This window comes from Parus major, chromosome 23, assembly GCF_001522545.3.
Source record: "Parus major isolate Abel chromosome 23, Parus_major1.1, whole genome shotgun sequence".
Taxonomy (NCBI): Eukaryota; Metazoa; Chordata; class Aves; order Passeriformes; family Paridae; genus Parus; species Parus major.
The window spans coordinates 714,554-738,555 of NC_031791.1; the positions used below are offsets into that span (position 1 = coordinate 714,554).

The 24,002-nt window shown below is 48.4% G+C and overlaps 1 protein-coding gene across 3 annotated transcripts in view; it reads left to right on the plus strand.

The window, feature by feature from the left end:
* PHACTR4 (phosphatase and actin regulator 4) overlaps positions 1 to 24,002 on the plus strand; it is a 59,261-nt gene that overhangs the window by 27,714 nt on the left and 7,545 nt on the right. For 2 of the 3 annotated variants that reach the window (XM_015649303.3, XM_015649301.3), the window contains exons 3-6: positions 18,486 to 18,662; positions 19,074 to 19,154; positions 20,702 to 20,866; positions 20,995 to 21,354. In XM_015649303.3, coding sequence (XP_015504789.1) covers positions 18,486 to 18,662; positions 19,074 to 19,154; positions 20,702 to 20,866; positions 20,995 to 21,354 — 783 coding nt within the window. Of the gene's footprint in view, positions 1 to 10,439; positions 10,719 to 18,485; positions 18,663 to 19,073; positions 19,155 to 20,701; positions 20,867 to 20,994; positions 21,355 to 24,002 lie in introns of those variants that run through there. The other variant, XM_015649304.2, reaches the window with a different exon arrangement.

Consider the following 24,002-nt stretch of genomic DNA (forward strand, 5'->3'; position numbering starts at 1 on the left):
ACACGGAGGGACACGGGACCGAGGGACACACGGGGGGACACGGGCACAGCACACGGGCAATGGCTTCCCGCTGCCAGAGGGCAGGGATGTTGGGATGTTGGGAAGGAATCCTTCCCTGTGAGGGTGGTGATGCTCTGGCACCGCTTGCCCAGAGCAGCTGTGGCTGCCCCATCCCTGGCAGTGGCCAAGGCCAGGTTGGATGGGGCTTGGAGCAACCTGGGATAGTGGGCAGTGTCAGGGAGTGGAATGAGATGAGTTTGAAGGTCCCTTTCAACTCAAACCATTCTAGGATTTTGTGAATTGCATTTCTGTAGGAGATATTTCCCCCTCTCGTCCCTCCCTTTTCTTGGGGGGTAAAAGACAAATCGTGATGGTCCAAGGCTGTGGACATTGGCTTTCTTAGGCAGTGCAGTGGGATCCGATTGGGCACCACCTCAGGCTCAGTGCCAGCATAACAACACTGGCATAATTGCTATAGCACAGCCTCCCACTGCACTTGAAAGGTAGAATTTCATAGTGTTCTGCACTCCATGAAAAAGTCCCCTATAAAAATCCGTCCTGGTTCCCGTGCTCTGTTCCCCCACATGGGTGGAAGCAGCTCTGTGTTTGCTTTGTGCCCTTTCCCTTTCCTTCCCAGCCCCACTGCACTGAGGGACTCGTTTCCAAGGCAAGCTGAGCTAAGTAATGGCTTGGCAAGGAAAATCTCCCCTGGAGGCTCCGTGGTGATCCCAGCTGGCTGTAGCTGTGCTCCTAGAGAGCAGATCAACCCCCTCTCCCCAGAAAGGCAGAGTTAGGCAGGGATCTGGGGCTGAACCTTGATCTTTGAGAGGACTGTAACCAGCCTTTGTCCTGTTTTTTTGTTGAAATTCAACCACAATGATGAAAAACCTGCCCTTCCCCCACCTCCAGCTCTTTGGTCTTAACATTAAATCTTGGAAACTGAGTTGGTGATTAGTAAAGTAAACAGGATCCCTTCCTGCAGGGAAGGCAGGGCTTTGTTCAGCCCAAGCATCGTCGGTTGCAGGGGTTAAGTTACATTTTGCTTTGGGAGAGGAAAAGAAAATCTCTCCAAGTAATTAACTTGAGATGCTGATGCTAATGAAGGGGCTTTTAAGGCTGGGACTGTGGTGGGATGATGGGAATCCTCTGCTGAATCAATGACATTACGGCTGTAGGAGTGATTCTGCAATTATTAGGTTGAAATGATGTTGAACATGAAGTTAATCCTGTTATCTCTCAGATACTGAGCAAACTGAGTGCTCTGGATAACTCTAATGGGATTATGTGAATCGGTCTGGCACCCTTGCTCTGTTCAGGGCTTTTTCTTATGTTCCTTTTCAGGGTAAATTATTGATCAGCCTTCCTAGAGGTGGTGTCTGGGGCAGTGTGTTGCAGCAGTATGGGTTACTTTTTTTTAAAATGAATTTGGTGCTGTTGCTTCCTGAAGCCATTCACTCCTCTATAGCAAGGATGCCTTAAATAAACCCCATCCCTAAATGTTGAGGAAAAGAACAGATGAATAAGGACAAGTTTACAAGGAGACTTCCCTGTGTCACACTTTCCTGGCATTGAGGATCTGCCATTGAGAGAGATGATGCCATTCTGTGATGGAGACTATTTTGGGCTGTCATACTTGCAGAGAATAATTACTTCTGGCTGGAAAATCATATTTTGCATCCATGGTAGCTTGTGGTGATTGTTCTAAACACAAGTAGTTGGTGGGGTGCTTAAAAGGGATTATCTCAAGCTTGGTTTTAAGCAGTTGGATGAATTGCAAGGTAACCATTGTCAGAAAAACCCAGGAATTAAAATGATCCTGTAAGGAGGATGGAAGAGCCATAGTGCATGTTCAGTCATTGGCTGTGGTCATTACAGGGGTTATTTTCCTGTTGGGCACAGCTCTCCAGGCTGTCCTGGCCTGAGTTCCATGCAGGGTTTGAACTGGAGCAGTGTTGGTGCCAGCCCAAGCTGCAGCAGTGGTTTCAGCAGCACAAAACACAGTGACTCGAGATGACCACGTACAATGGAGAGGTGAAGCCCTGCATCCCAGTGAGAACTAGAATTTGGGTTTCAAACTCATGGAAAATGTGTTTCTCTGCTAATTTACCACTAAACCAGGCCTCTTGGAGTACAGAAGTGATACTTATAACACCCACTAAATGAGCAGATGTTTTTGTGCCAAACCAGAAATTTCCATAAATACAGGAAAGTTCTGTTGTTAAAGGATCAGTCAGCTTTTAGCTTCCAAGCTTTGATTCTCTCTCTTTTTTTTTTAAGGGCTGATCTTGTTAAAAACTGCAGGGTTTTTGGTGAGGTTTTATTTTTATTCTTTTCTGTTTCCTTGAGGAAGGTGAGAATTGTTTTGGAAGATCCAAGGAGCTCATTTACTGCAGAAACAGGCTTCAGGGTTGCTAATGACAAAGTATGTGGGCTGTCTCAAAGAAGACACCCAGAGGATGTGGGGGCTGGTGTAGCTGAGGGGCCACCTGGGATTTTGGACCAGTTTAAGTGCCCAGAGGCCAGCCAGCCCTGCCGTTGATAAGGTGACAGGTTTAGATGGCATAGCACCAGCCTGGAATTCTAGGGACCTCAGGGGATAATTCTCACAGCAAAGGAGTCAGCACTTTCTACAACCTTTTTGACATGGGAATTCAGCACAAGAAAAAAATCCTGATTTCAAAGGAAATGAACCTTTGGGTTGTTTTCAAGCCCAAAGTGCACAGAGAAACAGTTTAATATTTGTGTTTATACACCATAATTTTTGCATGCCACACACTTGCTCTAAGGTATCCTTGCTATAAATCTGGAAGCATATTCTTCTGCGTATTGGAGCCACTTTTCATTCCTGGAATATGGAGGAGGCACAGACCTTTGATAAATTAGTTAATTGAGATGTTTTCCACTGATTTTCTCAGTGACTTATCTTTGAATTTCTTGTGTATCTTGCTCATTATTCCTGCAAGCTGAAAACCTTTGAACTTGAGTTTTGGTGCTGCTCAGTCTGACATACTCTGGATTTTGAGGAGGTAGATTTTGGTGGATACCACAGTGGGGAGTTTTTACTGATTCCTGTAAGATCTTTCTCCCTAGTCAGCAGCGTTCTGTTTTTGAGCATTAGGAAGTGCCTCACAGAGCCCTGGGATGTAGAGTGGAGCTCTTTGGCTGCCTGATCTCTGCCATCACATCGTTCTTTGTTCCCAGCCTGTATCTCAAGGTGTTTAACTCAGGTGTGAGGTCCTCAAAGACTGCCCTGGGCAGGAAAGGGGTGAATTCTCCTCCGTCCATCCTTCTGGTGTGTGGTTATCCGGATCTGAGTGAAGGTGGGACTGCAGCTCCCGTTAGGCTGGCTGGGAGCTTGCTAGCTGACATACTTGAAATAGTCCTGCCATATAATTCTGCAGAATTTTTCTAGGAGGGCGAGTAAATATTTGAGGAGCTCATTCTTGCTGAGCTCTGGGCCGTTCCAACAGGAGGGTTTGAGCTGCTGTTTGAGCCCCTCCTTGATGGTGATGGTGGCTGTGCTGGGCTGTGCTCACAGCTCTTGCTGCCCTGCTTTAATTCATTCTATTTGGTTCTGGTCTTCACAGTGTAAGAAGGACAAGAAGCTGCTGGGGAGGGCCACAGAGGTACGTGGCCTGGAGCATCTCTCTGGTGAGCAGAGACTGCAGGAGCTGAGCCTGGTTAGTCTGGAGAAGAGAAGGCTGAGAGGGGATCCTATCAATGAACAACCTGGGACAGTGGGAGGTGTTCCTGCCCAGGGCAGGGGGATTGGGACTAGATGATCTCTGAGGTCCATTCCAACCCCTTAACATTCTGTGAGTCCATGAAGTATTTCTGAGGAGTATCAGAGTGGTGCCCGGGGACAGGACAAGGAGCCATGGCCATAAACTAAAACACAAGTTCCACCTCAACATGAGGAAAAACTTCTTTCCCTGAGGGTGGCAGAGCCCTGGAACAGCTGCCCAGGGAGAGGCTGGAGTGTCCCTCTCTGGATCTGTGCCAAACCCACCTGGACATGTTCCTGTGCCACCTGCTCCAGGTGACCCTGCCTGGGCAGGCAGCTGGGCTGGGACATCTCCAGAGGTCCCTTCCAGCCCCAACTCTCCTGTGATTCTGTGAACTGAACCCCATTTCCTGCTGGCAGCAGTGCCTGGGGCAGTGCTCTGACAGCAGCCCCACGTCCAGCCCTGCCAAGACAGGGGAGAGGGGAGCATTATTTGAGTCTTGCAAACGATCTTCAGCTGCTGTTTTGGTGTGGTGCTGCTTCCTCCTAAATCAGGCTACTGCTGGTGCTCTGCACACACAGGATGAAGGGAATGAGGTGAAATGAGGAATCTGGGAATGTGTGAAGGGTTGTTTCTGCAAGAGGGGGACCAGCTCAGGGAGAAATAGCTTTCTACAAGGTTAGGATTAGCTGTACCTTCAGAACTGTTGGTGTTATCTCATCTCTTGACGTTTCCTTTAATTATATGAAACGACCTTGACACTGTAAACAATTTCCATGGCATTGTCCCTGCACTGTGTGAGTCAGTGTGATGCGTAAACAGCGTTTGGTTTGGGGGACCCAAGGTCTGTATGGTTTGGGACACAGTCATCCTGTCTGATTCTTGTCTTCCTGGCTGGCTCTTGGTGCCTGTGGCTGCCACCACCTTGTTTTCCCAAGTTCTCTTGGTACTGGCAAAAACCAGGAGCATCTGGGGTTGGGATTTCAGGATAACCCTAAGGGGACAAGGTGGAGTCCTCTTATTTTGTTTTCAGCTCCTTTGGGCTTCCATAATTCTCTCCCCAGTTCCAAAGGGGAAGAACGGGATGTTACACAGCACAACCCCAGCATTGCTTTATTCACATTAGCAGCAATCTTGTTCTCATCATGTTCCCATCTTCAGCCTTGCTGCTGCTCAGGGATGCCTTGGTGGTTGAGCAAGGGTCAGTATTTGGAGTTGAGGTTCACTCTGTGTCGTGCTGATGGCTCTTGTCTGGGTGTGACCTGAGGTCTGGCCATGCCACTGTTTAGGGTGGCCCATGGTAGATTTATGAAACCTGATTTGGGCAGATGCTCTTCACAAGCGTTATCTTGTTCTTTAAATAGAGAATAAAGCTTGTATCAACATGAATCACAGAGTTGATAAACTGGAATGGTTCCTCTTGGAGTTGTCTTCTTGTATTGGGCAAATATTTATCCACATCGTTTCCAAAGGCATATTTGTGCAATAGAAGGAGGTCAGACCTGTAATTACCTGTTAGATTTACTCTGGCAGAAATGGCTTATAAAAACACAGTACAATTGAGAGGAAGCTTTTAAACCTTCTCTCTGTGTGTGAACCTAAAGCTGTGGTTTAAAATTTCAAATTTTATGAGACCTTTCGGTTGCAAGGGCACAAAAAGTATTTTCTTTGCTAAATTTAAGTGCCCCAACTGAAACTGATCCACCCTTTCTTTTAATTCCTGAATTGTGGCAGGGAATTTGGGTTTCTCTTCCAACTGTATCTGCAGGAGATGATCAGAAGCTGAGGTTGTGTGCCAGACTTGCCTTGCATTTTAATCAGGAGTTCCTGGCCTAGTCAATAATTAAAGCAGAGCAGGTGCGGTGGGGAAATTGGGTGTTCCCCAAAAACTAAACCAAGGCGCTTTTGTAAGTCTCCCTGAGCAGAGCCAGGCAAGTGAGGGGTGGTAGGACACCCTGGCACTGCCTGTCTTGTGCACTAATGTGGAAAAAAATGTTACTTCAGACTAGAGAGCTGGAGGTGTTGAAGGATAATTTGGATTATTGGTGCAGTGCAGCTGCTGTAAGCCTATTGGGTTGGCAGAGCAAAGGTGTTTTTGCTGCAGTTTCAGCTTTGGGTATGAAGAGCAAATGCATTTACTGAGACTTTTGTGAAAGGCTTAAAAGAGGAAACAACTTCTACAGAGAAATCTTGCTGCCTTTTTCAGTTACTTTGTGGGCAGAGAGGCTTGCAGCTGAAGTTTGACATCTTGAAGGATTAGAGGTAGGAAGAGAAATTTGGGATCATGATTCTGTGGACCTTGACCTATACACTGAAGACTAATTTAGAGTTAAATGTAGGTTTAATTGCAATTTAATCTGAATTTAGAGGTTTCATGTTTACTGATATTCTTGCTGTTAGCTTGCAGTTTCCAGTGTTATGCTTACGAGTTTGTCCCATTGGTTTTATAAGTGGCATAGATGTACTTACTCTGCTGGAGGACTTGTTTATGTTGGATAATGTCTGCACAAAGCTGTAAAGTCTTACGAGTTATGTTTGTCCTGTAAAGCGGTTTGTGATGGATGTAACTGTGCAGCAGCCACTTCCCTGGGAAGAGCACTGTGTGCTGTGCTGGGCCAGCCCTAAAAGCTGGTGCTGGACAGTGCTTTGGAAGGGGGGAAATATATTTTGACTTTTTCATCCCTGTGTTTTGAAGTGGCAAGCCTCAGGTGATGTCAGTTTATACATTTTTCTCTGAGTATCTTGAGTTTTTGCTACAGGAGAGGGTTAAACAAGAGTTAAGCTAAATGCCATTCCTGTTTCTTCTCTAAACAATGCAGTAATTAATGTAATTTTCTCCTCCATGTTTTTGCTTAATGTGTTCCTAATAATGTAGCTGGAAGTGGCAGATGGGTATCCTGCCTCTTAATGCTTCCCTGTTGGGAACATGCTGATGCTTTTCTAATGCCTGATGCTTTGCTGGAATGTATCCTATATGTGTGCTTCCTTTGGCTTCTGACCAGACTTTCTTTTAATGCTGCTTCAAGGTGCTCCAAAAAGTCGTTCATCAGCTTTGGAGTTTCCCTTGCCTCGAGATGGCAAAGCCATGAATCAACATAGTGATCAAATTAGGGTTAGTCAAGTTAGCCAAGATGTGACTGAATCTTTAATTTTGTCAAGATGACATTCCTCAGCATTCCCTCACTAGTAAACAAGAAAATACTTGGCCTGTTTTGTAATTGCAGGGAGTGGTGAGGAGGTATGGATGGTGAGACTTTTCTAGTTCTGGCTAAAACTTGCTTCCAATGGAAGTTGTATTTCCCCTGGTAAACAAGGCTGGGGGATATTTTTGCCTTAAACTTCTCTGGGCCCAAAGCCCAGTTTAATTTACAATTTTTTAAGCCCATTCCCTGTGACAATGAAGTGATTCCTTGTGTTCCAGCCACCTGCTGTGGCCACAGGGCTTTCCAGGAGCATGGCCTCACCTTCCCAAAGGTGGGGCTGGAAGTGCTGTCAGTCAGCTCCTTGGCACAGCAGCCTCTTCCTCTGGCTGTGCTCCCTCATGGTCAACATCTGGACTGCTGTGGGACAGGGCATGCTCACCTTCCCTGACACCAGCACATGGGTGGTGGCATCAAGTCCCTGCGTGCTGGACCCGCTGCCCTTCGCTGTCTGAGGTGGAGCACTGTGCTGCCTCACTGGGGGGGACTGGAGTGCTCTGGGAAATAGGAGTTTCCCTCTTGGAAAGGAAGTGTGAAGGAAGTCATGTGGGGTAGGAGCAGTTAGTTCCCATTTGTCTCATCTGAACCATCAAAGTCTGCAGGACCCAAACAATGTGATGCCAGCTGCCTTATGAATAACCCATTTTCCACTTCCAGGCCAGCTTTTCATTCCATGTGAGGAGAAAGGAAGAGCGTCACATTGTGTTCATTTTTTCAGGGTGACTCCTTGGCGTCTGCTGCTGTCCCCCCTGCTCTGCTGCCCTCGGTAGTGGCTCCTCCAGCACGCTCAGTGTCCAAGCCCAGAAAGGCTCATCTCTCCAGGCAGCCAGAGCTGTTATGTGTGCATAGAAGATTTTTCTCATGTTCTTGTTCTTCCAAAGCTGGAAACACACACTGTGGTGAAACCAAGCTGATGAGATGGCTGGAACACCTCTCCTGTGAGGAAAGGCTGAGGGAGCTGAGCTTGTTCAGAGAGAAGGAGAGGAGCTCTGGGATGACCCAATTGTGGCCTTTCAGTACCTGAAGCAAAGGTGGACAGAGACCATTTACAAGGGCCTGGAGTGACAGGACAAGGGACAGTGGCTTCAAACTGACAGAGAGTAGAGTTGGATGGGATACGGGGGAGAACTGCTTCCCTGTGAGAGTGGTGAGGGGGTGGAATGGATTTCCCAGAGAGGCCGTGACTGCCTCTCCCTGGAAGTGTTCCAGCAGGCCAGGTTAGACAGGGCTTGGAGTAAACTGCTCGAGTGGAAGGGTGGAAGGTGTCCCTGCCCATGGCAGGGGGTGGAATGAGATAGACTTTAAGGTCCCTTCCAGCCCAAACCATTCCATGATTCGATGAAACACATCCAGAGTTGTGGTGCTGCCGCTTTTTCCCCTCCCTGCTGCCCTCCTGGTGAGGAGGTCCCTGCCTGAGGATTTCGAAGGTGCATCTCCCGCAGTGGAGCAGCCTCAGAGGCCCTGGAGCTCCTGCTGACTCTCTGGTGATGAGCTCGGAAGGAAAACGCCCAGTATCGCTGGTTTTAAATAGCTCCACCGGCAGGGATGGGATAATGCCAGAGTCCTTTTTAATGTTCTTGTGGCTGAATCATGGAACACAAATGTTTGAGTCACCACGGGTGAATGTAGCATTTCACGTCGCTGTGAACTGAAATGTGAACAACACTGGCTTTATTGGACGAGCTAATATTGGGCTCATTATGGCTTTCATTAGATTTTAAAGGGAAACAATCCAGAAGAGTTTCTTTTACAATGTATATAAACATATTATTAACATGGAAATGCCAGGGGTTTAATGGGATGCTGGGCTGGATGGAGAGGAAATGAAACTTCGGAAGAAGGCCATGTACCCCATGTTTGAGTGTTTACTGCCTGTCTTTTTTTATTTCAGACATCTGCCTCTCCTTAAATCACAGAAAAATTACATGTAACTGGCGGTTCTTCGTTAGTATATTTTAAAAAGGAAATGTGAAGGGGCAATCAGCTGTTTCCCATTTTGCTCTCCTTTAGAAAGCTCTTTGCTATTCCAAGTTTTTCATCTCAAAAAAGTTGTCACCTGTCCCTGAGGAGTGAAACAGTTGCTCTGGTTTCTTCTGGTTGCTGTGCAGCAAAGTCAGATTGCCTTTCTCATTATTATGGGCATTTTTGCCATTTATTACACTTCCTTGCTTGAAATGTGGGTTTTCCTTTATGCTGGATGCCCAGGGGGACTAGGGCAGGTTGCTTTGTCCCGTATTTATCCCCAGTGGTGAAACAAAGCCCTCTGAACGCAGATGGTTTCTTAGGAGCTGCTCTCATCTCTGACCTCAGGCTGCAGTTGAGGCAGGAATATGTTTTGGCATTCTGTTTTCTGGGGCAGAATTTGCACCTTTCCTCTCAGAGGTGGAGCTGAGCTACCCCTTGCCCTGTTTTGGGGGATGTTTTTGTAGCACTGCTTCCCCCCATCCATGTGGCTGGGAGCAGCAATCCCACGGCATTTGCTCTGGGCAGTGTGCAGCATCGATTGTTCCCAGCTGCACCAGCCTAAATCGACAATCTTGGGTCTGGTTGTTTCCCAGAAAAGAAGATTTTCCTGTAGGCATTGCTGCCTGGGGAGTATCCACTCATACTGGAGTCCTCCTCTGGCTGGCCCGACAAGGACAGGGACGCTGAGCGCTGCAGCAAATCCTGTTGTTTAAAACTTCTCCTGCACTGGAGAAAAGCTAACCTAGATGTGTCACATGGGGTCAGGTTCCTGATTTTAATCCCTTTTATGCTGCAGCAAATTCCTGTATTTTTTTGAAAACTGCTTTCCTTTTTCCCTCAACTAAGGTTAAGCTTCTGGATGCTTAAAGATTTTCCTTCTCCTCTGTTGTAGGGTGTACAGGGAAAACGAGCCGGAGGTTCACAGAAGTCCTAACCCAAATTTTAATGATAAATTAAGGAGTCCAAATGGACATATTTAAACTTTGGAGAGCTTTTCTTGTGAGGCAGATGGCTGAGGGGGATGTTTGTTACCTTAACCATCAAGCTGTGACACTTGAATAGAAACTAAACTTTTACTTTCCTTGTTAAATTTAAATTTTCCATTGTTAAATTTAAATTACGTGAGAAGACACGCTTCCTGGTAACTTTAGTGGAGAGGGGAATTGCATGAAATTGTATTTTTATTATATATTTGGCTAGATGCATATCAGCTCAGGCTGTGTTTGAAATTCCCTTTGCTCGGGGGTAATGCAGCTGCCACAGCACTTAGAGAGCGGCTGGCTCATCCCTGACTGCCTGCGTTTGTGTTCAGCTGGCACAGGTAGGCTGTAAATTCCTCGGTCCCGTTCGGGGAGCTGAAATCCCGTGTGTGGATTCTCCAAGCCATCCCTGAGAAGAGCACTCTGCTCTCCTCGCTCTCGGCTTTGCTGTGCTCTGGCTGAACTGGGTGCGAGGAAGGAGCGAGGGGTGTTGATAATTTGGATTGTGCAGCTCAGTGGCTGGATCTCGGCTGTCTCCTCCCCTTCCTGAGCTCGGCTGTGGAATGACAGGCATTCCTGCGTGCGGGGAGCTGCCACGGCCCCGGCTCTGTGGGGCTCGGTGCCCAGCCATGGGGGCCGGGGAGAGCGGCACCGCTGCTGCTCCATCGGCCTGAGAGCCCGCCGGCTCTGCCCTCGTCCCAGTGTGGATTTATTCTTCCCAAGGCTTGAGGTGTTCTCAGCGCAGACTTCTCCTCTCTTCCCCTCCCACCTCCTCCCGGAGAGCTGCTCTGGACAGAATCTCATGGGGCAGCCGCACTTCTCCAGCCCGGTCAAGCCAGGTGCTTGTGGTGAGTATTGGAGGGCAGGGGAGGCCGGGCAGCGCTGCAGGTGAGACGGAGCAGCTGGGAGGAGTGGAATGTGGAACTTGTGTAACCTGCGCCCAGCTGCGAGAGAAACAGAGAAGAAACTCCATTTCCTGACCTTCTCTTCACGTGCAGTCACTGTGCAGCATGTTCTCTGATCGTGAGACGGGCTCCAGGCTGGCCGGCTTTAAGGGACAGGCTCTGGCTGGCGTGGATTCGGGGATGCTCCCTTTGCAAAGCACTTGGGCTGTGGGAAAGTTCACCTGTGTGGGGCAGGAGTCAGCCCTCAGAGTGAGCCTGGACCAAAGCCACCAGGAATTGATGTCACCCAGCTTCTGGGGCAGCTATGGCAGTTTTGGGGCAAGAAGGGCTTGGCAATAATCTCCCTGCTTGTTTTCCCTCTCCACTGTGAGGTATCTCAGTAACAGGCTGGAGAAAACACAGCTCTGTTAAGCCCCAGGAGCAGCCCCGCTTCCCGAGCACTGTGTGTGGGTCAGTGTTACTCCAGGTCTGCCGTGGGTGCTGTTCCCAGCACTAGGGCTGGGAGGGCTGTGGATGTGAGGAGACTTTGCACATCCCGCTGTTGCCTTTCTCTCATCCACACTTGCTGTTAGCTGGCTGGGCTCAGTTGTTCACCCTCATCTGTGAAGTGGAATTTCCTGATTTTTAGAGGAGAATTTGACATTGGCAGACAAAGAGCCCCCTCAAGATACAGACTATTATTTTCATTATTTTTCACTTCTATAACTTTGATCCTGTCAGGCATTTCTAGGGCTCAGATGAAACCAGTGATTCTGTCCCCCACCACCAGTTCACTCCAGCTAGTGTTGTTCAAGAACTGCTAAAGTTCTTGAGAGTGGAAGGGAAAAGTAAAACTTCAATTGTCTTTGTACTGTGGAGATTAACAGCATCTTCTGCTTGGATTTATTCACTGTTAGAAGACAACCTGGTCGGTCTTGGGCTCTTTCTCTCATCAGACACCAGAACAGTGGTAATTTCCAGAGAAGTGGGCTTGGTGTAATGATATAGTGCTTTCTGGAGACTGGGGCCAGCAGACCTGGTGTTTCCTCAACTGCTCATTTTCTCTCTGAAGTATTTTTTCATGGTACAGCTCTCACAGTTCCTACTGATTAAATCTTGGAACTTGAAGAGATGGTTCTTGCATTAACTGTGGCAGGATGCTGTTAAGGAGAGTCCTGTGAAGATTATGGTGATTAGAAACGTACAAAACACAGGGGAGCTGAGGGATGTGGGACTGTTTGAGGCTGTTTTGTGACCACAACCTTTTATTCCTTTAAGATTGGGATTCAGGTCCTCCCTGGATGATTCAGGAAAACACACGCCAAGTTTTTAAAGCTGTTTCAGGGAAGCTTAGAAACATTTATTCAGAGTACTTTTTGGATACATTTAACAGCATTTCCCTCAAAGAGTCTTTGCTTTTTGAGTTGTTGCTGTTTGCATGGAAGCTTCATTGATTGTAGACTCTGATTCTTGGCTCTGCTGGACACAGCAGGGTGGGAAATGGGGCAGTTGCGTTGCTCTCCAGCCTGTGCAGCCACGCTGTGGTGGCAACAAGAGGGCCTGTGGCAGTGCCTTGGTGGTCCCTCTGGAGCCATAGGTACAGCACTACTCCAGGTACCTGAGGTGTGTGACAAACAACTGTGCTCCCTGCAGAGCTTCCCCATGCACCCTGTGGGCCTGCTGGATAGCAGAAATTCAGGAGGTGTGTTCCTTAGGGAAGGAAATAAAGGGCATTAAGCAGAGTGGCTGCCGTGGCACTGAAATGCCTCATTTGCCCAAAGACAGAAATGCCCAGCAAGCTCCTTATGAACAGAAGCTCCTGGGATTTGTGGAAATCCTGTGGTAACTCCTACAAGGAGAGATGGATCAGGTTCTGGGTGAGCTCTGGTTTGTGGAGGGAAGGAATCTGACCCAAGCTTACAGTTTAGACACTGTGCAAGTCTGTTTACACATCAAAATAGGGATATTTCCTCATGAGGATGTCTGTTAATGAATGCAGAATTTACCAGGTCTTACATCTCAGAAAAGGACTGGGGCAAAGGGCCCTTGGTAGTGCAGGGAGGATGATAACCTGGCTTTTCTTAGACTGCTTCACCAGGCATTGGATGTCTGCAGAAACGTTTGGAGGAGAAAAACAGCTTGTTCTCAACCTTCTCCTATCAGCTCCATTCTGCAGTCCTGTTCTGGGGCTCACTGACCCTACATATTTGTGCCATTTTCCTCATGAACACTAAAAATCAGTAGTTTTTGTCCCAGGTATGTTCAAGATATTACAAACTGTCATCATCTGAGATGCAATCCTTTGATTTCTTCAAAGCCTTCAGCCTTGCTTTGTTGTGATCTCAGACTTGGATCTGAAGATTTTTTTGGATCTGATTTTTAGCTTAAAGGCAAAATTTCTCCATAGCCAGGGTGACTTTTGAGGATGTATGGCCTAAGTTAAAACAGTTTAAAAACTCACCAGGATTAATTCTGGAATGCCGTGCACTAGAGCCAGGTTGGGTTTAATTCTTAAATGCTGTGCAGCAGAGGTGCCTCTATTCCATGTAACTGCTGCAGGTATCTTCCACATGAGAAATGATCCTTAGTGGAAGGAATGCTCTTTAGTTATTCCTGTTGGTCCCTGAAGTTCCTGCTGTGCCCCTTTCCAGGCTGACAGCGCTTGGCTCTGCAAAAGGGCTCCCCAAAGGGCTTGACCCCTGAAGGTGGGGATTAACTCTCCTTGCCCATGTGGAGGCTTTTCCTCCCTGGCCCATGGTGTGACCATTAAACCATGACATTTATGGGTGGGGTTCTTAAGGGCCAGCTGGGGTGTCCTGTGTGTGGCCATGGTGTGGTTATGTGCAGGTTTTTAATTGACCCCACGGATCCTGGCTGTGCCAGTTTGACCCACTGAGGGCAGTGGTGGAAGTGAAAGCTTTGCCGTGTTCAATGGGAATGGCAGCCCCAAGCCTGACAGGACCTTTGGGAGCAGGTGACACATCACCACAGCCACTTGCCGAGGGTGTGAGAGACCAGCTGTGGGTCTCTAGCTCCTTCCACTGAAATTCTGGTTCCTCTGGAGGAAAAAAAAAATGACAGGAGTCACTCAACACCACAACATCCAGAGGAAAAAGAGAGTTTTTTCTGCATGAAATCTAACTGCAAGACTTGAGCAAAAGCATGTCTGCAGGGGAGGGTTGGAAGGACCAGCTGGCCAGACAAACCAATAGGGAATTGCATCCCAAGCTGCTTGGCACTGCTGGAGCTTCCTGCCTTCTTGTGTGTTCAGGCTGTGCCAATTTTGTGACGTTTCCCTAGATTATTTCAGTCCAAACATTTTGGGTTAACACAAAATTGCTGTTTTAAACAGCTCAAGCTCACCTGCTTGTTTGAATAGAGTGAGATCAGAACAGCTCAAGTGTTTGGGTGTGAAATGGCAGGAGGCTCTGGCTGGGAAGCAGCTGGGGCATCACATTGTGATTGAGCTCCAAGTGTTGGGGCCACCTACCCTGGGAGCATCGGGCAGCATGCTGAAGCTTCAGTGCGTGTTTATTCCTGATTTTAACTCAGGCAGGGCTCTGTGGGAACATTAAGCACAGCATCCATGTCAGGGTGGGGCCTGTGGGGCTCTCCCAGCTGCAGGGTGACTTTTCCAAAGCATGGACTGCTACTTCCAGAGGAGTTAAATGAGGCTCTGCTTTGGCATGGAGTGACTGGAGGGACCTGCCAGCTGGGAATCTCTTGACCTTCTCATGAGGACTCTGCTGACTTCCACCAGGGCTGTGTGACCTCATTTAACCTTTTCCATGTATTTCAAACGGGGTTTCCAGCCTGGCACCATGGTGAGGGTGAGGCTGGTCTCTTGGACACAGCCTTGCTGCTGGGCCAGGTCGGCTGAAGGCATGAGATTCCTGATTCTTCCACCTTTCCCACGAAGTCTGGTTCCTTTTCTCTTGCCCTGGTTCATTCCCCTAGCACTGCACTGTGGTTCCTTCCAGGTTTCCCAGTGCTTGATTTGATAAGGAAGGGTTTTCCTCTTGCATTGCAAAGCAGCTTAAGGACCCTCCTGTACCTTGCAGAGTAGAGCAGGAGGAGGCACAGCCTCAGCAAGGTGAATTCTCTGCCTTCACAGGGAAGAGATATCCTCTCTACACTATTTCCTGGAGATTTGAGCTGGAAATGGGCTCTGAATGGAAGGGAAGGTCCATTTTAGAGGGAGTGTGAGCGCTATCTAATGTGAACAATCACTGAACAACAAGGTTATTTGAATGCAGATCTGTAAATCTCACCTCCAGCTGCTGATCCACCTGCTCATTAGTCCTCAGTGTCATAATTGCTTCACAACAGACTGCTTTAAATATCTATTTCCCGGTGGTAATTCGGGATGGGAAAAAGAAGGGTAGGACAGGCTCTCCTGCTATCTCACAACAGGACAGAAGGAAACCCAGTGGGGATCAGGGGAGAAATTGCTTTCCTGGCTTCAGTGTGAGCAGAGGGCTGGATGGTCTCAGAATGTTTAGTGACATGTCGAGTTTTATTCTACACAGAGCAGAAGGGTGGTGGAAATGATTTGGACAGTTTTGTGTTCTACTGTGCCTGTCTCACCCTCTTGCCTGGCTGTTTTTGGGCATGGAACTGATTATAAACCAGCAAAACCAAAGTGCTCCCATGCTGGACAACACCTGAGTCCCAGCAGGAGCCGAGGAGCAGTTGTAACACAGCTGAGGGAGCAGTGAGGAAGAGAGGCAGGACCAAGTGATTTGCTCCTGGTGTGAAGGTCTTGTGAAACCTCCTGTGTGTTCACCTGTGTGGCTGTAGTGCTGGCAGTGGAACTCCACCCTGGGAAGGTATTTGCTTTGACAGCTGGACTTGGGCTGCAGGAGCTGCTGGAAGAGGTGCTGCCAGGAGTACTCACATGTGGATTCTCCCCACCCTCTCTGCTCTTAGCTGCTCCTCCTTTGGAGGCACCGTGTGTCTCCTGCAGTTTCAGCCTTCCATGTCCTGTGCTCCTCCCTGGCTGCTCAGAGGGGACTGTGGCAGGGGAATGCTGCTTGTTCTCCTGACTGGAAATTGAGACATTCCAGGGTGCTGAGGGCTCTTCATTAATCCCTGGACCTGATGGTTGAGTTTTCTTTTAATAACTTACTTTGCTTAGTGCAGCACTCTGACATCTTGGGTGGTAGGCACATAAGTGACATTCCTCAGAGCAGTTTAGGGAAGGGGAGGATATAATGCAAGTTTGGTACTGCTGCCTTCAGCATTGCTGTCCTTGGAAAGGTGAGGGAGATGCCTTTGATGACACTTGGGCTTCAAATTCTGTCTACAACCTGTGCTTGGCAAGTGCTCGTGCCTGCCTGGTGAAGTTTGGGAATGCTCCGTTGAGCACGATGAATACTGCTTGTTAAAATTGCATGTACAACTCAAGAGCTAATGCTTTGGTCTCTGAAGAAAGTGCCTCTAAACATGCAGACAATTCCTCTTGGGTTTCTGGGAGCATGAAATGCCTTTCTGCAGCCCCCACCCTCCCCTTCCATCCTCCATCCCTGCAGAAAATCACAGATCAGTGCTGCCATGGCGTATTTTACGTTATTTTCTACCCCATTTCTCTCCTGTTATGAAGTCAGGGTTGTTGGTTTTTTATTTAAAAGCATCTCAGATGCTGAACTGATCTTGCTTTTTCAAACAAATGTTGGCTGACATCAGCTTTTGACTGGTTCAGAGTGAGGGACTTTCTGATATGGGGCTGATTTAAACAAAAGTACAACTAACAACAGTGGCTCAAACACTCTCCGGTTTCCCTCTGTTGTTGTTCTCTTCCGTGTGTTTCAGTGATCTTGCGTTCGGTTTGTGCTCAGACTGGAAGATGGGGGTCTGTCTGTCCTGGCACAGTGGTAGCCTGTCCCCAGCCCTGTGGCCTGAGAGAGCCCGTGGCTGTGGTACCGGTGCTCCGTGCGTTCTGGGATCTGCTGGGAAGCGCTGCAGGGTTGCAGGTAGAGCTGCATCAAACAACGCATTTTTGCTGGGTTTTTTTTCCTCCTCTGTCCTGTCTTCCCTCTGCTGACAGGAATCCGCTTCTTCACATCAGGGCCTGTGTCCTCAGTGGAGGTTTGTAGGATACAAAGATAGATTATTAGCTCTTTGTCCTGTGTGAAGCTTTCCCCCAAAGTTCTTTGTGTGTGAAGCTTTCCCCCAAAGTTCTTTTCTGGATCTCTTAGTCTCAGGAGATGGGATTCTCGGTTAACTTTCCTGTTACCTGTGGGGCATTGTCTGTTCTGCAGGCACGTTACACAGACATGTCTGAGGTTGACTAAAAGGTGTGTTGTGCTCCCAAGCCCCACAGTGTCTGACTTGGAGGCTCCAAAGGAAGACACCTGAGTGCAGTTTGTAGCAGGACACTCCAGCCTGATGGGGCTGGGGGATGTCTCTCTTCTCCATAGGATTTTTTCCATGGAGCTCTGCAGTGCTCCTGTCTCTAGTGCTGAAGCTGAGGGATTCTGGCCCTGGAAATCCTGTCACGGAGTGGGCACCAGCTGGCTTCACTTAGCTTGTGTGCACTGATTTATTTTTTTGCAGGCAGTGCTAGATTCTGCTCATTGTAAGAGCTCTTCTGTGTTCCATCAAATACCCCAAAACAGCAACGTCAGGCAAGGCAGGATCAACAGTCCCCAAATTAGTGTTTTGTGTTCTGGTTCTGCTTCAAAAGTGGTTTTGGTTTTTTTTTTAGTTGGGGTGGGGTTTTTTTGTTTTGGTTTGGTTTTTTTACATGTCCCTTCCCACCTCTGTGTCCTTCTTGTGCTGTTCTCCAGAGACTCCAGTGCAGTAGGTGGAGCACAGGCCTGTATTGTGTCGCTTTCCTGTGGAGCTGTTGCTCTTGGCCAGCTTTGCTGCCCTTATTTATAGAAGGAAAATCAGCGAGGGGAAAATGTAGCACATCCAGCTACTGGAATGGGTCTGGTGATTTTGGGGTGCGGACAGTTGTGAACTCGGCTCAGTGGACTGGAAGGTGTTTGTGTTCATGTAATGACTTGTGTCCAGCACCACTTGCTTCCAAATGAAGATGAGAAAATGTAGGGAAGTGGTTTGTGTTCACCAGCAAAGCTGTGACACTGCAAAATTCAATTAATATGTGGCTGAGGGGGCTGTGGGGATTCAGCCTGTAGAAAAGGAGGCTCAAGGGGAACCTCCTCACTCTCTCCAGCTCCGTGACAGGCAGACGCAGCCAGGTGGGGGTCAGGTTCTGCCCCCAGAGAACAAGGAACAGAACAGGAGGAAACAGCTTCAAGTGTGCCTGGGGAGGATCAGGTTGAACATCAAGAGGAATTTATTAATTTAAAGAGCTGTCAATCCTTGGCACAGTGTGTCCAGGGCAGTGGTGGAGTCCCAGTCCCTGCAGGTGTCCAAGGAACAGCTGGATGTGGCACTCAGTGCTCTGGGCTCATGACAAGGTGGGGCTTTGTCTGGATTCAATGACCTCAGAGGTCTTTTCCAACCTTAACGATTCTGGGATTCTGGAATATTTGTCTCATCAGGAAGGCCCTCACCAGTTTCCCTTTTCCCTGTTTATGTTGAAAAGCCCACTTGTGTCTCCCAAAGCTAATGTGAGGGTTCACTGGAGCCACAGACAGAGTCTTGTTCCCTTCTTTGTGTGAACGTGTGCCACCATTCCCAGTGTGGGCTGGCTGGGTGGGAGATGGGAGCTGTTACCTGCAGCACAGAAGTAATTCTTTATTCTTCTTCTTTTCTGTGCAGCTGAAGAGGTGGATCACACCCCAGGTGATGCCAGCATGGGGGTAGATGTTTTGGAGTCAGGTGACACCACACCTCCTACAAAGAGGAAAAGCAAGTTCTCAAGCTTTGGCAAGATTTTCAAACCCTGGAAGTGGAGGAAAAAGAAAAGCAGTGACAAATTCAAGGAAACTTCAGAAGGTAAAGTAATAGGGGCTCAGTGGGTGCCCCTTCCTCCATCCATCTGAGAAGGGCTTGCTGTCACAAGCCTGACACGAATAAGAACCAAAATAAGACTTTGGTGACAGGCTAGCACCTGCAATCTCTCCAGAAACACCTTGCCATGGTGCTGTAGTTTCAGACAGATTAATTTCTTTCTTTCAGGGAAGCTCCCCATGTAGCTGTGGGGAGGGAGGTTTTGCTCTGTGATCAGCAGTGCAGTGTGAAATGCAGGTCTGAACGTGCAGTTCCTCTTCTCTCCTCTTAATCCATGCAAAACCAGTGAAATTTGAAGCCCTTTAATTTCCTCTGGAGAATCTCTTAAAAAAAAAAATCTTCTTGAACTTGAAGGTTGCCCTGTTTCCTGAGTGTTTTTTTTCAATTTAATATCAGTTTTAGAACGAAAGATTTCTATGCGAAAGCCCAGAGAGGAGCTGGTAAAAAGAGGAGTTCTGTTGGAAGAGCCTGAGCAAGGTGAGTCTGCAAATGAACTTCTCCTGTCTGTGTAGCTGATCTTCCTCTAGCCAAACCTCACCCTTGGGAGACAAATTTAAGGATTTTCTGCTGAAATGGTTCCTGTCTGCCTTAGCCTTTTCAATGCTCTCTCTTGTCTGTTTTCCCACCTGGGAGGAAGGCAGCCTACCCAGGGAGGAAGTGCAGTGCCTGTCTGGGACACCTTCCTGCAGGGAGGGCTGTGCTGTGGCCACCTCCCATCCTACCCCTCTCTGTGTTCTGCTCCAGATGCCTTGTGCTGTCCTGCCAGCCTCTGCTGTCACACTGTCACTCACCATCTCCTGCTGTTCCACGTGGGAGAGGTGCTGCCCCCGGGGCTCAGGTTGGGAGAAGAATCAGAAATGGAAGAATTCTGAGCTATTTGGGTTAGGGGCATACCTTCCAAGAGATGCTTCATGGTATGATGTCATAGTCACCACTAGGATTATTAAGGTTTATGCTGCTGTCTCTAAGAAGTCTTATCCCCTTTTCATGCTGCCAAAATAAGTTGTCAGATCACCATCCAGTCACCTCGCTGGGATTTGTGTGATGTGGGTCCAAGGGAGGAGGCAGGAAGGTGTGGGGAGATAGCAGCCCCCGTCTCCTGTGGGTGGGAGTGTGGCCTTTGGCTTAGACCTGCAGAGACAGCCTTGGCCTAGTGCAAGTTTCATTCTAAGAAAGTGGAAAACTGGAGGTGGAAAAGTGGTTTTCAGAGCAAGCCACTGAAAGCAAAATAGAAAGTCTTAACACAACTGTGCTGAAGTGATGCCATTGACACCTACTCGAGGGTAGCAGTGCCTCTCTGCAGAGTTCACTGGGTACCGAAGGGTGGGGGGTCACAGGTTGAAACTGGGAGACTGATCGAAGAATTTGGGTACCAAACTTGAACTAGAGAGGGCAGAGGAGGCAGAGGTCTTCCATACTGTACAGGTGTAACAGAAGCTTGGCTAAGAAGTGGAATTATTTTCTTCTTTGAGACATCTGCTCTGGTTTTAGAAGCAGAAGATGGTATAATCTGGAAAACGTGCAAACCCCTAGCATGAGGGAGCAGTCAATTTTGGCAGGAATCTGAAGACTTTATGAAGGTCTGTTACTGCATGTGCAGTAGATTACTTGGCTCATGTTGGAATCTGCATTGCAGCAGGGAATTGGTGACTGCTCCCTGATGGAGGGTGGATACAAAAGCTGCTGGAGATTTTTGACTCCAGTTACAACTTCCTTGTACTGCAGCACAGCACTGGGCACACTAATCTGAAACACAGGAGCAAGGGCAGCACAGGGAGAAGAAAAACCCTTGATGGCATGCAGTGCTGTGTGATTTACTTGTTGATCATGAAATCAAGGGCTCTTAGCTCCTGCTGGTTTGGTTGCTGTGCTGTTCTGTGCAGAAGGTGACTGAAGATCAGCTGTTTCAGAAGCCAGAAAGAAGTTGGTGTCGCTTCATGGTGGTTGAGTCAGCTCAGCCACCTCTCCCCTCCCCTGCTTTTTGAGTGTTTTCTCTACTTCTCTCTCCTTCTATCCCCTTGCAGATGGTGAAGAGCCAGAGAAGCTGAACCCACCTGCACTGAAGAATGGCCACACCATCCCCATCGGGGGTCCCGGGGTCTGTAACCTGCCCAGCCAGGAGGAAGAGGCCACAAAGTCATCCAGCCTTAGAAAGCCTCTTCCAGTGGAGGAACCAAAGAAGAGGCAGGGTAAGAAACCAGATGTGTGCAAAATCAGGGCTTCACATTGTCCTGTAACCAGTTTTGAATTCTCACCTGATCCTTCCCACCCTCAGGAGGCCCTCTGATGCCTCAAACAGAGCTGCCTTCCTTTGCAGGCTCCTCCAGCAGCCACCCTGGGCCCGAACTGGAACCACCTCAGGAACCACATGTTCCCAGACAACCTCTGCTTCCTCCAAAAAGACCTCCCTCCACTTCCCAGGAGGCAAACGAAGTGCAGGCAAGGGATCCAACACCTTCCAGCAGTGCTGCAAGAACTGCCCCCTTCAGCACAGCCCCCACGGCAGCAAAGACAGTCAATTCCACAGCTGCCCCTTCCCCAGCCCCCAGGACTCTGCTCCCAGCTCCCACCAGTGCCAACACTACTGCTCCCACCAGTACAACCAGCTCAGCTCCTGCCAAACAGCCTCCTGTCCCTCCTCCCAAACCTGTCAACAGAAACAGCAACTCACTAATAGGTAAGTGATCCCATAAGCTGGGCTTTGTACCCTGAGATGTTTTGGAGCCACTGCTCTGAGACTCCAGGAGTCTTCTGCTGTGAGCTATCCAGTCTGCTCCCAACAGCTACCTGCAGGAAGGAATCCCTGCTTGCCTGTTCTCTGTCAACTCTATGACAGTGTCTGAATGTTGATGCTTCACTGGGGGCTGGGATTCAGCTGGGATTGGGGAATGGTGGATGAGGTTTTGCTATGTGAGAGTGTGGTTAGTGACAATTCCTTCTTTCAGCTGCTGGTGGAAAAAAAAACCAAAACAAACCAACAGACAAACCCCCAAAATCCACGTCACACTAAACAATGACTGGCATGGCTGTCACTGCCAGGCTATGTGGTTTCTGCTTAGGGCAGAGACCAGGAGCTGGCAGGGATAATTCAGACTTCCCTGGTTATGCTCAGGTACTTTCTCTAAGGTCTGTGCCTGGGCTATTGACATATGAGTCTTGTCCCATGGGTAAATCAGCTCAACTGTAATTTAAACAGATTCTTCCCATTTAGAGAATTAAATGGTTTTTATCTCTGTAACTTTTCTTAGCAGAAGATTGGGCAAGAGTTTGTTAAAGCTCATTTGATCTCTGTTCTCTGTGGGAGTTTTGGGGATCTTAAAGATCCAACACTGAGAGTTGTGATGACTTCCATGTAGTGATGGCCTGCTGGCATTTGGCATTTCAGGCAATTCTTTCACAGACACCTTATCTTTGGTCAGGGTTAGCAGAGGCTGGCACAGATCAGGAGGGAGGTTACTGGGAAGAACAGTCTGACAGGTCTGCACTGTTATCACAGAAACTGGAGGTGTTACCCAGCTGTGGTTTGAGAGACAGTGCTGGATGTACAAGCTGCCATCTGAAATAGCCTGGGCCACTGCTTTCAGTGTGGATGGACGGCTCTGCTCTGCTTGGGTCTCACCTTGCTCTGGCAGGTTTTGCAAGTGACCTTGGTATGGTATTCACAACCCCCATGTGCCAGACCAGCTTGATTAGCCTGACCATGCTTGAGCACTCCATCAAATACTTTCTTGTTTTCTTTAAGCTGCTTGCACACGCTGAGGGTGGCATTTGAAATGCCCCAGCACTAATTGCAGGAGGTACTTGTGGAACAAAAAATGTGCCTGGAAACAGCAGTGTATCCAACGTGTTCAGAGCCATCCTGCCCCTTCCCAACAGCATGGGCTGGGCTGGGAGCACCTCTGGGGTATGCAGGGGAGAACAGGCAGTTCTCTTTTGTCTCCTGGGTATGAACACAGCTGTAGAGGAGGCTCCACAGCCCTCTGGTCTGACATGATGGAGCTGTTGGTGTTGCTGTGTGAGCCTTTTGTTGTCACTGTGTTGCTGAACAGCAGGAGTGGAATTGGCTTTGTGAGCTCTCTGTGGGTCTTTGGTGCCTGCTCTGGCTGCCAGGGTGTCCTGCACCCCTGTTACAGCCTAAAGCAGGGGAGGGTGTTACTGTGCAGGTCACCCCTTAGTCTGTCCCCAAGATGCTCATTCCCTGAGCAGTCTCAAGCAGCAGCTTCCTTCTGCCAGCTCCTCGTTCCCTTTCAAATTTTGCTCTTACCCAGAGGTGCCTCAAGCCTGGTCCTGCCAGGCATGGAGCAGTGCTCAGGAGACACTGGAGTCCCTTGGGCAGGAGCTGAGGGCACTCTGTGTTTTGCACAATCTGGCCTTTAATCTACAAGGGGAAAGTCTAAAAATGCTAAACATCTCAAAAATGTGCCCACCTCTCTCCAGTTATGTGGCCTTATCTCGGGAAACTCTCCCACTTGCAGCACCCTCTTGTGGTGTCTGCACCGCGGATTCCCCCAGCTCTGCTCTGGGGACATCCATGTGTCACTGTCACCCGCTCCGGGGAAATGTGCAGCAAGTCCCAGCTGCTTTAGGGAAAGCCTCTACAAGCCCCAGAAGCCATGGATATATGGATGTTAAAAGCTGCAAACTCCTAAAGCAAGAGCAAGTCTTTACTGTACAGTTTCCCTAAGAGCAGAGTGGGGTTTCAGGATCCTGTGACTGCTCACTGCAGGCATTTTTCATGTCTTTATTTCTTCCTCTCTTTTCCATCAAATAGCAAGTATTTAGACTAAAGGCTTTAGGTATTTTTGGAAGTTTTTCTAGTTACTTTGTAGTGGTAGATGAGTTTATATGGGGCTTAAGGAACAGAGTTCAGAGGGACCAAAGCAGAACCTCATCCTGGGGAGTTGCTGGCAGTGGGGTGTTCTTGGGTTGGGTCTGATGGACGAATACCAGTAGGGGAGGACAGGATATTGATGCCTGCAGCTGTGCTGATTTTTGCCTCTGAGCAAAAAAGTAAGACTTTGACTTTTTGAGTCTTTAATTTTTTTAATTAATAAAAACTTCTTGAGAAGTTCTTTAATGTGTTGGGGAGTCTGGGGTGTCCAGATGTCTTGGATTCCTTTTATGCTGTAAATACTGCCATAAAGTACCCACATATTTGCATTCCTGAGCAGGCCTTCTGTGCTGTCTTTCAAGGGCTGGTGCCATTTCTCTCTTTCTGAAGCAGCAGGATGCACAAACCTGTCTCAGCCTGCTTGTTTTTGGCTGCTTTCCCAAGTCTTACCTTCGCTGCTGGAAGGACAAACTAGAGCCTTGCAACCTGGCTAT